Source organism: Apus apus, chromosome 17 (genome assembly GCF_020740795.1).
Source record: "Apus apus isolate bApuApu2 chromosome 17, bApuApu2.pri.cur, whole genome shotgun sequence".
Lineage (NCBI taxonomy): Eukaryota > Metazoa > Chordata > Aves > Apodiformes > Apodidae > Apus > Apus apus.
The window spans coordinates 3,012,177-3,027,248 of NC_067298.1; the positions used below are offsets into that span (position 1 = coordinate 3,012,177).

Genomic DNA, 15,072 nt, shown 5'->3' on the forward strand with positions numbered 1-15,072 from the left:
TTCTGGGAGATCTCTCTTGCATTGCTCCAGGGCCTGGTCAAGGGGCTGCTCAGCACCCTCACAGCCCTGCACCATCTCTCCTGCTCCTGTCTTCAGCCCCTTCCCTCACCCACCAGCCTCTCCCTGCCCAGCCTGCTCAGCTCCTCTCAAGGAGGAACAAGCTCTCCCTTTTCCAGAAGGAAACTCCTCTTGCCCAAGGTGTAAAGACAGGGTCCTGATGCACCCCAGCTAACCCCCTGGGCATGGCTTTGAAGATGGAAAGGCTGGTCCTGCTCAGCTCTTGAAAATGTTCAACTCCCACAGAGCTTTCTGAAGCCCAAGGAGTGATGACAAGAGAGACAGCATCTCCTGTGCTTTCCTACCATATGCTGAGAGAATCAGCTCATGTCATGAACGGGCAGAAAAGCCTTTCTGGCTGCAGCCTGACCTCCCTCCAAAGTAGCCCAAGGCATCTCCATCTCCACCCTGCAACAAGGTGGATGGGGAGGACCTGAACTCCCCCAGCCCATCTCACCTTCAGCTGCCGTCGAACACGCTCTATGAAGAACTTCCAGCAATTCTCCCTGGAGTCCAGCAGCCCCCGACCTTTCACTTCATTCCTCACACTGTTGATGATGTTTTCAACTTCATCTTCAGGGAAGAGATCAGGGATTTCACCTAAGAGAAGAAGGCACGCTTAGATTTACTGGTCTGGATGCAGTTGCAGTCCTAGCACAAACTGAAGCAGCTCCTTCCCTCTTCAGGCCTTGGGGAAACCCCTTCCTTGAGGAAAACCATTGCCCCAGGTGCCTACAGGCCCCAGCAGCAGGGAAGGGGCACAGAAGGTCACTCTGCTGCAAAACAAACACTTGTGAGAGCAAACTTTCCTACAAAAGCACGAGATAAACATATAATAGAGTCAAAGTACAGAAAGGTCCTGTTTTGGTTTTTTTTTCAGGTCTACTGTGTTCATTAGTTTAACCAAGAAAAAATAATCAGACACCTCCTCTGCTGCACACAGTAATTAAATCATAGCTTTACAAATTAATTACTTCCACGTGCAATTTCTGCAGCTGTTCAAGCCATTTTCAGCAGTGGTCAAATAACTCCCAGATCCCCAAAGCATTTGAGAAGTTAGAAATCTCACTGCAGGACACTACAGAGCATCTCCTGGGGTCATGGGATGTTTGTGTCATTTACACCTCCCAAAAGAGGTGGTGGGAGCTACTCCCTGGCCTCCACAACCACCCCTGGCCTCACTCCTGGTCACACGTTGATCACAGGCAGGGCATGTTTGCTGCTGAAACCACCTGGCCAATTTGGGGCCACATATGTCAGCTCTGGAGTCCACTGTGCTGTCAGCTCTCCAACCCTCACCATCCATGGAGGTCACCTGAGCCAGCTGGTATCTTCCCACTCCTGACTCATAATTAAGACAAGTGACACACAGTAGTAGCAGAGATTTACCAGGGAGTCTGGGATATGCCAGCTCTGAGTTACCTGGTCTGGTCCTGGTGACACAGCTGCACACTCCTGTGAGCACCCAGCAGGGTGGGTGCTCAGCCACCCTGCCCCATGTTCTGCAGGGCAACAGGGCACTGGCTGAAGACTGACTATTGTGCATGGTTTTGGCAAGCAACAACTCAAAACCTTAAAGGCATCCAGGAGAACCAAAAGGAAAAGGACTGGACTGGGAGAAGCAGCTAGTTGACACACAGACATGGTTATCTGGTGGCTGTGCATGATCCCTCAACTCGCAGAGACTCCTGTCAAATATTCTAGCCAGGAACAACTTCATTTTATGAGACAACTAGAGTGTGGGATCCATAGGTCAAACTCCTTATCTGTTCATATGTGCCTTTGGCTCTGTCCTCAGCTGCAATATCACAACAGACTTGTAATTTAACAGCTTCACACAGTACACCATAAAGTGTTTAGAAGCTGGCTAAAAGATATCAGAGAAAGAAAACACAACACTAGATGATGGAGGGCATCCTCACCAGGGAGCCCTTCGCACTGCTTTAACTCACATTGTTCACAGACTGCCCTTCTCTACACTGCAGGATGACAGAAGCTACCACGAGCAAAACTACATTGAAAAGAGTGAGAGGAGAAACCAAAGCCATGAGAGATGTACCTGATGCTAAGAAGTCATTCACCAGCACCAGGAACTGCTCGTCTGCCACCTGCGCGTCGGTCATGAGGAACACGGTGCCCACGTTCTTCACACCAGCTTTCAGGTACTGGTTTGCCAGGTCTGCCTGGAGGTTGAAAAGTGAGTGGACCTCCCACCCGACCAGGTTGCTCCAAGCCCCATCCAACCTGCCCTTCAACACTTCCAAGGATGAGGCAGCCACAGCTTCTCTGGGCAACCTGTTCCACTGTCTCACCACCCTCAGTTCTGCTTTTTATTCCCTTCCCATCCACTCTCAAGAGCCACCTACCTTCAGGTCAGGGATGCCATAGCCCTTCCTCAAGGTGATCTGGAAGACCTCCAGGGAGCTGATGAAGGCTGCCAACCTGGTTAAGCTCTGCTTCCCACTGCCTCCCACACCAACCAGGAGAGCATTTCCTTGGGGGGACTCCAGGATACGGTTGATGCGGCAACTAAACGGAAGTGTTCAAAACCTCTCATTAATAAGGGTATTTTTTCTTTTGCTCTGCCCAGTGCTTTTCAATACATATTTTATTCCCTGAGAAATCGTGTTCTGAAGGGAATGAAAAATGCCAATCTAAGAGACATGTCAGCAATCAATCCCCATCTCTGCTGAGACCTGTGCAAAGGACACAGCTGATGAAAAACACAGTTTGGTGGCAATTCAGTCTGTGTCCCATTTTTTATTCTGTTTATCAAGCCCTGCTGGGCAGAAATGTTTTAAGGTGAAGGCCTGGACATCTTTGCAGGGAGGACAAGGGGAAAAGCACACTACATCAACATACAGAAACTGAGAACAAATATATATTCAATTATTCTTTATATATATATAAATCTGCCTAGCAGTGACTGCCTTCTGTTGCCAGGTCCAGTGAGAACTGAAATCACTCCCAGTGATGTGCAGCAGGGCAGCAGCTTCCTTCTAGCTTAAAGTCACAAAGCTGCACCTCTTGACATGATGTTTTCATACAAAATCAGCTACAACTATGATTTACAGGGCAGGTCCATCTGCTGAAGTGATCTAAGGCCAGATCTGCATTTCAGCACCCAGAAATGAGTCTGTCTCTGCTGGGATTCCCAAGTGTTTCACTGGTATTTGCAAGGTGGGGACACACCTCTCAGTCTATAGCACAGGCATGGAAATAGCTCCATAATTATCAACTGGAGACTTGCTGTTTTTATTAAGTCCCACACATCCAGTTTCCAAAGGGAATCCACCTGGACCCCCAGGCATCTAAATGCAAGCAGGATTTCCCAGGGATCAAAGCAGTTTAAATGCCTCAATCCATTTAAATGAGTAGCCTGAAGGCACCTCATCTCACTTTATACACACTTGAAAATCCCCCTAAGAACCTGGGTAAACCTGGCTCTGAGCCACTTGTGAAAGCCTTGAGGGAAACCCCAGTGCAGCTCCTGCAGCTGCTGTCAAGTGAAGACAATAAAGCACTTGAACATTGTCACCTACAATAAATGTCTGTGCCCCATGCAGAGCATCAAGGGCCAGAGACATCTTAACAGCAACCAGGCTCCAATATAACCACCAGCATCTGCAGTCTGACAACCCCAGGCATCCTCGTGGCTTCAGAAGTGCCCTCCAAACTCCAGCTGCAGAAGCAGTGCAATATTTGTGCTGGCCATGCCACATGGGCAGATAAAGCTTCTGCACACCTCCAGCTCCATCAGCTAAAGCTACAGATACCTGCATCCTCCAGGAACCCAATCTGCACAGATAAATGATGAGAACCCAGAGCCAGCAAACCCCCTTACACGTGGCACATAGCATCCTCAAACAGCACCAGGCTCATGGCAGCGTTGACTTCGTTGTAGTTGTCCAGGGCTTCCATAAGGACCTGGTTCAACTCCTCCCAGGTTGGAACTGGCCTGTAGCTGGGCTCCCCAAGGCCCTTAGCAAAATGGCAATAAATGTTCATCTGCTTGGTCTGCTCTAGAGTTTCCTCAATGTCCTGTCAAAGAAAACAATCAATATAAATATATATATAAATACACACATATTTATATATAAGTATGTAACAAATAAAGGAGAAACCCACTGCAGCTCCCTCCCACCTTTCCCAGTGAAGCTGGTGTTCCAGTAAATGCCTCTTTCATAGAATCATCAAATCACAGGCTGATTTGGGTTGGAAGGGACCTTAAAGATCATCTAGATCCACCCCCCTGCACGGGCAGGGACACCTCCCACCAGCCCAGGCTGCTCCAAGCCCCATCCAACCTGCCCTTCAACACTGCCAGGGATGGGGCAGCCACAGCTTCCCTGGGCAACCTGGGCCAGGGTCTCACCACCCTCACAGCAAAGAATTTCTTCCTGATGTCTAATCTGAATCTCCCCTCTTTCACCTTGTAACCCTATCCCCATTTTTATGCCCATTTAGTTTCACCTGCATGTTGGAAAAGGGGGAAGAGGGACAGGAGGGTAAGAGGAGGAAAGGAAAAAGCCCCCATCCTGACTATTTTAGCTCTGACAACTTTCTGTAACTCACAGAAACTCAACTCATTACTGGCAGGGAGGGTGGCCAGCAGAAAAGCCCCACAGCAATTCCCACAGCATCAAGCTGTTGTGTGGACAATGCCAAGACCTGGAGGGTAAAGTGCTGCCTGCACTGCTCCCCACCTCAGTGGTCCTGGTGGGATTCCTAGGGCAGCACTGCTGGGCCTGAAGGAAAGCAGGTCCAGAGCTTTCAGCTGAAACCTCTTTTTAAAGAAAGAAAAGCACTAGGGGCTTGTGCCTGCCTTGCACTCTGCTCTCATCAAGAGCTGCAGTCTGACCCCTTTTCCTGCTTTTGCCACATGAGATCCTAAGCACTTAAATAAAGAAACTTAATTCATTCCCAGAGCCCAAATCTCTCCCCAGTGCCCTTATGGAGTGCAGCAGTTACTCGTGTCACAACACTGGCAGCCCAGGCTACAGAGGACAGAGATTTTGCCCCTGGGCAAGATCATTGTCCTACAGGCAAGTGAAGAGATGGGGAGACCTTGGGTCAAACTGTGCTTCCCAAGCACTTACTCCTAAGAGCATGTATGTTGTTATCAGAGTTATCAGCTTCAACACCTACATCATAGAATTTCTTCACCACCTCCAGCTGGATTTTATCAAAGGTACCAAAATCCTTTTCTTCAACCATCTTATCCCGGTACACCCGGTTTGATTCATGCAGGTAGATTTTCACTAGGTCCTGGGGTTGCTTCAGACATTCAGGGGTAGAGAACAGAAGACCCTGGAGAGTAGAGACAGTCAGTAAACCCCATCTTGACCCAAAGAGACTCACCTCACCCCCAGCACCCAGGGTTGTCACACCAGAATAGGGCTGAATCACAAAATCATCATGGTTGGAAAAGACCTCCAAGATCACCACGTCCAACCACCAACTCCCCCTGTTCCCCCAAAAAAACAAACAAAAAAAAGCTTGGTAGCTCTCTCCCCTCTGGATACTCTCCAGCATCTCAATGTCTTTCTTCTAGTGAGGGGCCCAGAACTGAACACAGTGCTCAAGGTGTGGCCTGATCAGTGCTGAGTACAGGGACACAATCATCTCTCTTCTCCTGATGCCACACCACTCCTCATACAAGCCAGGAGGCTGGTGGCCTTCTTGGCCACCTGGGCACACACTGGCTCATATTCAGCCACTGTCAATCAACATCTCCAGGTCCTTTTACTCTGGACATCTTTCTAGCCACTCTGCCCCAAATCTGGAGCACTGCCTGGGGTTGTTGTGACCAAAAAGAAGGCACTTGGCCTTGTTGAACCTCATGCAATGGACCTCAGCCCATCAGTTCAACCTGTCCAGATCCCTCTGCAGAGCCTTCCTTACCCTCAAGCAGATCAACACTGCCACCCAACTTGGTGTCATCTACAAATTTGCCAAGGAAGCACTCAATCCCCTCATCTAGATCATTGATAGAGAGATATTGAACAAGACTGGCCCCAAAACTGAGCCCTGGGGGAATCCTTCTAACTACAGAGTTATTCCAACAGCCTGTCACTGAACTTCTCAATAAGCTCCTGGAGAATGTCCCCTTTGCTACCCCCAAACTCCCAAAGCAGTTTCTATTGTTACACTCATTTTGGTGCCCAAGCAGCACCTCTAGCTCAGCCTGCCTGGGCTGATGGTCCTCACCTCATGAGCCAAGAGCATGATGCAGAGCCCGGCACCAGCCCACACAGGTGGCTTTTTGCACCCCAACACCAAGTGTGGGTGCTTTGGCAAGGAGAAAAAAACAGTTTGGAAATGTTCTGGGTGATGATTTTAACTGGTTTTAATCAATTAATTTTAATTAGCTGCAGTCTGCCTGCAGGAAATGTTAGTTGGTGTCTGCTGATCACAGAGTGTTTACTGTGAACTGCATTAAAATGCATAAAATAATTATATTTCAAAGAGGTGTCATCTATAACTTAGTGTATTTACAGCACATGGGTTTTTCAATGGCATGAATTAAATAGAAAGCTTTTATTCCTAACATCTAATTATTTACACATAAGACAAGAAAATGTATTCAGAGCAATGTAAAGCAGGGCCTCTCAGCTCACTGGCCCCTGGCTCCAATTGTTTGGGTTTCACATTTGTCATCAGAGCTGCCAATTGTTATTTTCTTTCTTTCAGAACAAAAGAACTGGTGAGGAGAGCTGACCACTCAAAGTGAGGAAGGTGAAACCCAACGGGTCCTAAGTGAAAGAAAATAAAATTAAAACCACTCAGTCACTCTAAAGACATCCCAAGCCACAAAAGTTGTTGTGTTCTTGATGCAAGCACATGGAAGGCCACCCTGGAGGGAAGAAAATCCACAGTTCACAAAGCTGTGAAGAGTTGATTAACTTTACATCTGAACATCTCCCCTTTCTTCCCTTTGCAGTCCTGACCTTCCTCACTCCTCCCAGCAGAGCTACCAGGCTCTTCCATGAACCAGCTGCATCCCCAGAGAGCAATGGGGCTGCTCCATGTTTGAGCCTGAGCTTCCAGGAGATGCTGAAGTGTCTGCAGCTGGAAGCATGAAGGGCCCATGGGCGTGGGTCACTGCATCTGTGATGCCAAAAGTAAAGGAAAGTGGATACACCCTTTGTCACATCAACACAAGTTTTATCCCCCTGGCTGCTGAGTCCTCAGGGGGTATTTCAGCCAAATCTTTCAGCTCCTCCTCCTCTCCAGAGAGGCCACCAGCAGGTCAGGAAGCCCTCCCTGCCCCACCAAGGCACTGGGACCAACTGTGATGATAAAATGGCCAGAGGGAAGACGAGGCCTTGGCTGAGAGGAGCAGCTGTGCCCGTCGGGGCAGCAGGAACCCTCACCCTCTGGCCCAGACTCCTCAGATCAGGATTTGTTACGGATAACTGGGAGTGACAGGCTGCTCAGCAGCTCAACAATCACCCCAGGGACAACAGGCATCGGGCACAGGCACAGAGACTGAGCTACTCACACCAGCAGGACTCATCTGCTGTGTTGTCATCAGGCATCACCATGCTGGTGAGGACGGGCTGCCCAGCTCTGCCCAGGCAGGACCTGACCTCAGCCAGGCTCCACGACAAGGAAACTGAAGAGGACCCATGACCCATCAGCCTGCCAGGGACCTTCCAGCAGGACCTCATGTGCTCTGCAGCCACCACAGCTGTGCTGAGGGAAGCTCAGCAGATGCTTCTGCTGCTCATCAGAGCCCTGCCAAGAGTGAGGAGGAGCGACCAGCCATGTCAGCCCATATGGGCAGATAACAGCCCTGGCCCAGGGCAGGACAATTCCCACCAGGTCTCCATGAATGAGTCCTAGCCCACAGCATTACCTCAAACACTGCATTATCACTATCCCCTGGCCAGGAGTGGTCTCCAAAAACCATCTAGCACAGTCACATATTCCAGCCAGATCTCTTGAGTTGTATCCCCCCCTTCAAACCACTGGTTCTCCCTGAAACCTCAGAAGCTTTCCATGAAATACCAGCTTCCAGGAAATGCCATTTTCTTCATCTCTAAGTTCAGGTGCTCTAGATTTAATTTGAAACCACCGACAAATAAAAGGATCTTTCAGATTTCTCTAGTGAGATCCAGCTCTGGTACTGCCCACAGTCCCAAAAAGTCCTGCATCACACAGCCAAATGATTTTTTGGTAACAGGGTAGCTCTTGAGAGAAAATACCCAGTCAAACGGTCAGATGGTCCCCTGAAGAGAGTTAAATTTTCCTCTCTCTTTGCACCCTAACACACTCCTAGAGGCACACATGGAAGAAACACATACTTGATCTTTACATGGAAATACACTGCACATAGACAGCCAAACCTTAGACCTGCAAAGTGCCAAAGTCTGACAACAGGACAGTCACCTTGGACTCCTTTCACCTCCAGTGAACCAGGTACTTCAGAAACACAGCTCCTCTTAGCTCTTCCCACGAGAACGAGCTGAACTAGAAGCACACACAGAAATGCCCATTTTTCTCTGCTGAGGGAGAGGACGTGACTAGCCAGGCAAAAAGGAATCCCAGCCTAGATGCTCAGGTCCCCAGAGATGACCATTCCAATTAGCCAGGACAAACATAAGCAGTGCTTGACAAGGTCAGCCCACTGTTGTGTGTCGAGCCTTCAGCTCCTGGGTGCACAGGGTGCTCTGTTTCCCTTTGGTTTCAGCAGCACCTTTATTTGTCTAGATAAACCCCTCTGGCTTTTTGCCGTCATTTGGAGCAAACACGTTCTGGAGTCACCTTCAGCAACACAGACATCAGGCTGATCAGCTCAGGCCAAGTGGCAACGGGTATTGGGTGCAGAAGGGCAGACAGGGAAGTTCCCATGTCTGTCTGCTGAAAGGAATCACTGCTGACTCTCTCGGGTTGTCTTCTTCTGTGCCACCCTCACGTTCGTACCAGGTGCAAACTCATTCATTCCTCAATAGCTGCAGCAATTAAGATACAGGTTCTTGGAGTGCTTTTTAATGAGACAATTAGCACAGGGCTCCTTGTCAGAAGAGCTGTCAGGCAGTTTTGAAAAAGGGAATCAAGCTGGGCTTGTAAGGCCCTACTGAAATATTTAGGCACAGTGTTAACATCAACACCAGGGTCCTAAACACCAGAGCCAGCAGGGGACTGCAACCAGGGCCCTTAGTGACCTGGGCAGAGCCCAGTGTCCCTGTGCAGGGGCAGCAGTTCTGGGGTCATTTCCTCCACAGCTGCCATTTCCAGACAGTTTGTGCCTTTCACAGTTGCCTGTGGCTGCTTGCACATTTACAGGGTAGCTGGTAAACCAGCAGCCCCAAATGCCTTTCATGCACCCAGCTCTTGGGCACTCGGGATATGATGGTTTGTCTGGGATGAAAAGGAATTTGATAAAGGTTCTATGCACCCACCTACAAGCTTTATATCCAACAATTCTCCACCTTCCCAAAGGCTGAGGAAATCCAGATGGCCTTGCTTTCTCAGGATTTTTGGGGGGTTTTTGTTTCCCCTCCCTTTTTTTTTTCTTCTTCTTCTCTCTTTTTCCCAGATGCCATCACATCAAGCAACATAAAAGAACATGGACCAGATGGATGGACTGCAAGGTGGGGGGAGAACTGGCTGGACCACCAGGTTCAAGTGGAAGCCAACGACCTACCAGTGCTGTTCCTCAGGGGTTGGAACCTGGGCAGTATCACTCAGTATCTTCCTCCATCACCCAGGCACTGCACTCTCAGCAGGTCTGCAGATGACTCTGACCAAGCAGAGAGGTTATTGCACCAAAGGGAGAGACCCTGACAGACTGGAGAAAAGCTGTGGGAGGTTCAGTCCACTTTTGGGTCCCCCAGTAAAAGAAAGACATTGACACACTGGAGCAAGTCCAATGGAGACCACCAAGACCATAAAACAGTGGAGCACAGGACGTGCAGGGAAAGGCTGAGAGAAATAGGTCTGTTGATCCCAGGGAAAAGGTGGAAGGGAATCCTGGTGCTGTCCACAACCACCTAGAGTTCTAGAGGGGACTTCTACAAGTTCTAGAGAAGATCAAGATAGTTTATTTTTTTTTTGGAGGCACATATCAAATAACCCAAAGGGCAAGAGGAAACAAACACAAATTACAGCAAGAGAAATTCCAATTGAATAAAGAAATATAAACTTCACCAGCAAATGGATTTCACAGTGAAAAAAAGGCCAGAAAGGCTATTGAAACTCCAGCCTTGGAAACATGCAAAACTTCTCTGATCAGCCTAACCTAACTTGGAAGTTAGCTCTGCTTGGGCAAGAGAGTTCGGGCTAAATTATGGATTTATGAAGATGCAACAAATGCAACACATGGAAATGCATTCCCAGAGTCCAGAGCTTCTTTCACACTCAATTTCAGGAAGAAAAACTGTGTTCCAGCAGAGCTAAACAGGAAATCAGGAGATCTCAAAACTCCAAGAATATTTAAGGTAAGGAAATAATCAAGAATGGACAGCAAGAGGTAAGGAAAAATTGAACCACTAGTTAAATAAACATGAGAGCAAGGAGCCAGACCCCCCTCTTCCTACAGCCATAGGATAAAGCCATCTGAGCTCCTGTCACTGCTCCCACCTTCTGGCCCAGCATGTAGATCTGGCAGGACATTCTCTAATATCCCACAACCTTTGCACCTTTCAAGCAGAGCACAGTTCAAATCAAAGCTTCCCCTTGAAATGCTTCTTTTCTCTCTCTCTGCCTTTCAAAGCACAGATTAACTAGGAGCCAGGATTTAACATGACCCACACCCAACGTCCAAGCCTGCTGATGTTTAGCTGATCACAAGTGACAGGTCTGATTCCTTCTTGACACAATGGAGTTATTCACTTTTTCAAGGTCTGTTCTTGGATTTCCCATTGCCTGTCATTACTTCAACCCTTGTCTGATGGACCAGATCACAAAGCACTGAACTTTCAGTACCTCCTTTGTAAACCAGACATTAATAGGGACAAATTACAAACTGGCCTTTTCCCACAGGTCATGGTGTGTCACACCTCGGGATCTGGCTGCTGAGAACTTTCTCAAAGTTTATTCATCAGCCTTAAACTCTGAAAGGCTCTTTGAACAGTAGCACCTACTGCTAAGAAAGCATGAGATTTCTGGGGGGGGTGGGAAAGAAATCATTCTCTGCTGTTGGAAGAAAACATTTCTAAACCTGAACAACTTCCCCTTGGTACAGAACTGGCTTCAGTGGGATTTGCTTCAAAGTTGGGTTTGATTTATTTATCAACTCTTTCCATGCCATCCTTCACATCTGTGCTGAGTACCTGACCATGGAGATGCTAAGAGTTGGCCAGTATAGGCCAACAAGCTGTGCTGGCTCCAGGCAGAGCAGTGGAACCAGTTACTGCTCTCCTGTCCCCAGGGCCAGTAGCCACTAAGCAACCACAACCAGCTTCAGAGCAATGAAGCCATTTCCCTCTGTGGCAGAGCCCATAACCCCACATCTACACGTGTGGAACAGGCTCACAAAGCCAAGCCCAGCTTCCTCACCCTCACCAAATCAAGTGCTGAAGTCAGGAGCCCAAAGCTCCTTTCAGTTAGTCCCTTCTACAGTCAGGGGACATTTCAACTTACCCCAAACGTACCTCTCCTTCTGGAGGTAATCATCCCTGTCCCCATTGACCACAGGAGGCTGGAAAGTAAATAAGCTTCTGATGTTCCTCAAAGCTCTGGAATCCATCCAAAACCAACCAGGAATTAGGGAATAACCTGAGGTCACCCCTTTGCTCATGGGACACACGTGCTGTGTTCCAGCAGGGTGGGAGACTGTGTTTGGCTCACCAAGACTTGCTGGGCAGGGGAACACACGTCCTTCCATGGCCTCATGCTCCAAGTGCCACAGGACAGCAACTGCACTTACCTGGAAGATATTGGCCAAGTCTCTCAGGTTGAAAACATAGTGGAACTTGACAGCTGTTGGCAGGAAAGTAGCAGCGACTTTCCTATGCAGTCCCAGTGCCAGGGAGATCAGCTGCTGAGCTGATTTCTGCACAGCCCCTGAGAAATCCCCACTCGTCAGGTGCTGCATTAAAATGGTGCCGTAGATCCTGGCCAAGGCCTCCTGACCAGGGATGGAGAGAGCAAAGACACAGAAGTGACGCTGAAGAAGAGACAAGAAGACATGGAAAGGTCAGAGATGGGCAACCACCTCTCAAGCAAAATGCCCTTGGGGACTTCATGCAATTGGACACAGTGCTAGATAATCTTATCTGAGCTGCCTTTCCCATGAAAGGTCAGACCAGATGAACTTTTGATCTTTCAAGGTACCTTACAACCTGGGTTGCTCTGATTCTGTGAGTTGCAGTCTACCTGAACAAGACTATTTCCCTCCTCTAAGTTCCCAGCAGAGGACAGTTGGAAAGTTCAGTCCACTGAAGAGCTAAAGGGCTCTGAAGACCCCTGAGAAAGCCCAGTCACTGTCTCTGTTAGGAAGAGACCCTGGAAGGTGACATCTCCCAGAAGACTCCTTTACTTATTTGGAACCTGGAAAGGCAGAGGAGATGCTCTTCTCCAGCCATGGGATGCTTCTTTTTGACACAATGGAGCTCCTTGCTAAAGAGGCCTGGGCTGACTCTTGTCATGAGGTTTCTCCATGAGGGAATCTATTTTGCTGCCCACTATCCAGGCTCCCCCAAGGGCCAGCAGGTCCCTGCCTGGAGGACCTGTCCCTGCAGCACTTGTCCCACTGAGTTACAGCTGCTCTTAGGTGGGCACCCATTTCTGAGGGTATCTCTCCACTACTGCTCACATGCCAACCTTCTCCTCCTGTGGCAAGGGAAACACCTGCCATGCAGCTGGGAAGGGCATCATCTCTCTGGCTGCCACTTGTCCCCCTCAGCTGCCACAGGATCTGCTCAGTGGTTTTGATCTGCAGACCCAGGAAACAGCCTCCAACCAGGCTCTGCTGCTCCTTCCTCATGGCTTGAAGAAAAGGGTAAGTAACCTCAGAGCTGATCATAACCAGCTCTATGACCCAGGTTGGGCCTCAAAGCTCCCAAAATTGAAGTCCTGAGGATTTAACATCTCTTTCAAAATCTACTTCTGTCACCATCAGCACTTGTACTGGTTTGGGGTGGGGGGTTTTCTGTTTGTTTGGGTTTCCCCCCAACCTCCCTTTGATGAGAACACACTGCCAGCTCCAGCAGGGAATTTTAGAAACTAAAAGGCTCTGCTGAACAATGTTCCAAAGGCAAATACAAGCTAAACAAAGCTCTGTATGAAGCCTTTCCTGAAAACAGGTGTTAAGCTGGCTGGCAACTTGTGACTTCTGCCTCTGACTGAGCAACAAAAGAGGAGGAAAAACAAACAAGGGAATAAGGGAGCAAGTCTGCTGCTTCACCATTAGGAATGAGAGTCACTGACAGATTCATGTCATTTCTGTTGATAAAACACCAGCAGGACCTAACAGTGATTTTTCTCGGGTCTCACACTTCATTAATCCACCCAAAAATAAAGCCAGGGATGTGCCTGGTGTTGCACAGAGCTTTACCTGCAGACGTGGGTTGATGGTGAAGCTCCCTGCTGTGGGATTCATGCAGGACACGTACTGCACGTTCGTGATCTCCTTCAGCGACAGCTTGGTCCTGTCGTACCTTGGGGCAAAGCAGAAGCAGCCTCAGGGTGACCACAGCCTGAGAGGAGCAGCTGCCACATCCCCAGGGACACATCCTGCCAGTGCATCTTCAGTGGGGTTAAGTTCTGCATCTTGCCTGTGCACAGGTTGGCAAGGAAAAGTCCTGTTCTTTGGTGGAGATTTTTCAGCTTCGACAACCTGGAGCTCACCTTTCTGTAAGCTAGTGCCAAGTGCTGAGCAGAGCCCACAGGCTGTGCCTGTCACTTGCATGGAAATGGTAGGAAATTGTCAGAGTGCCCATGTTTTGGGCAGCCTGGGACAGGGGCAAGAGGGCTGCCTGCTGCTGCCCACGTGAAGGATGGGAGTCTGCTGATGGGGCTGGGGTGCAGCCCCAAGAGCAGCCCTGGCTGGCTTAACTACCAGGACCAGGGCAGCCCAAGGATTACAGAATCACAGAATCATTTTGGTTGGAAAAGACCTTTAAGATCCTCAAGTCCAGCTGTTAACCCAGCCCTGCCAAGGCCACCACTAACTCATGTCCCTCAGCACCACATCTACAGGGCTTTGAAACCCTCCAGGGAGGGTGACTCCACCACTGCCCTGGGCAGCCTGGGCCAGGGCCTGACAAACCTTTTGTGGAAGAAATTGTTCCTAATATCCAAACTAAACTTCCAGTGGTGCAACTTGAGGCCATTTCCTCTTGTCCTGCCACCAGTTACGTGGGAGAGGAGAATGACACCCACCACTCTCCAACCTCCCATGGGTTGCAGCAAGCTTTGCCCATCCCACCCCTCACCATCCCTGAAACAAGCTGCAGCCCCACTGGCTACAAGAGGGGACACCAAGGGTGCAACAGCCTGGTGGGCACTGCTCAGAGCATGGGCAGAAAGCCTGGACATGCCCAGGAGGGGCCACATGGCACACCATGTCCCCCTGAGCCCCTAGTGCCCCCATGCAACCCATGGAGCCCATCTGCCCAACTTCCTGACATCCACAGCCCAACATTTCTGCCTCCCCTCCATTGTCTCTACACTTGGGAAACTTTTGGCCAAGCTCAGCCAGGCTGGCAGCTGAGGAGCCTGGACGTGGCTGTGAGCCCTGCCCTGCATTCCCCATGGGGAGGGCTGCCAGGGCTGCTGCCCCACACGGTGCTGCTGCCCCACACTGTTCAATGCACCAGTGTCCTTCCAGAACACTGACACTTTACCCTCCAGATCACCTCTGCCTAGAAAAGCTTTGTTTGCTGTTGCTTGACTGAAAACAGTATCAGGTGCTCACAGCAGGGAGGGTTCATCCCATGTGGCTGAAGCCAAATCCATGGAATTCCTCTGTCCTGCAGGGACTGAGGCTGAGCCACACTCCCCTCACAGGTTTTGTGCTGGGGCCACAGTCACAGACCAAGCAGGAGCAGAGCAAAGCTCCTCCCA

At 49.5% G+C, this 15,072-nt stretch overlaps 1 protein-coding gene across 1 annotated transcript in view; it reads right to left on the reverse strand.

Annotated features, from left to right (window-relative positions):
- Window positions 1-15,072, reverse strand: part of DNAH9 (dynein axonemal heavy chain 9) — a 160,501-nt gene that overhangs the window by 83,104 nt on the left and 62,325 nt on the right. Inside the window, exons 40-46 of the mRNA XM_051635224.1 lie at window positions 13,562-13,664; window positions 11,933-12,172; window positions 5,206-5,367; window positions 3,902-4,098; window positions 2,424-2,586; window positions 2,117-2,240; window positions 515-657 (exon numbers count right to left, since the gene is read on the reverse strand). Coding sequence (XP_051491184.1) covers window positions 515-657; window positions 2,117-2,240; window positions 2,424-2,586; window positions 3,902-4,098; window positions 5,206-5,367; window positions 11,933-12,172; window positions 13,562-13,664 — 1,132 coding nt within the window. The remainder of the gene's footprint in view (window positions 1-514; window positions 658-2,116; window positions 2,241-2,423; window positions 2,587-3,901; window positions 4,099-5,205; window positions 5,368-11,932; window positions 12,173-13,561; window positions 13,665-15,072) is intronic.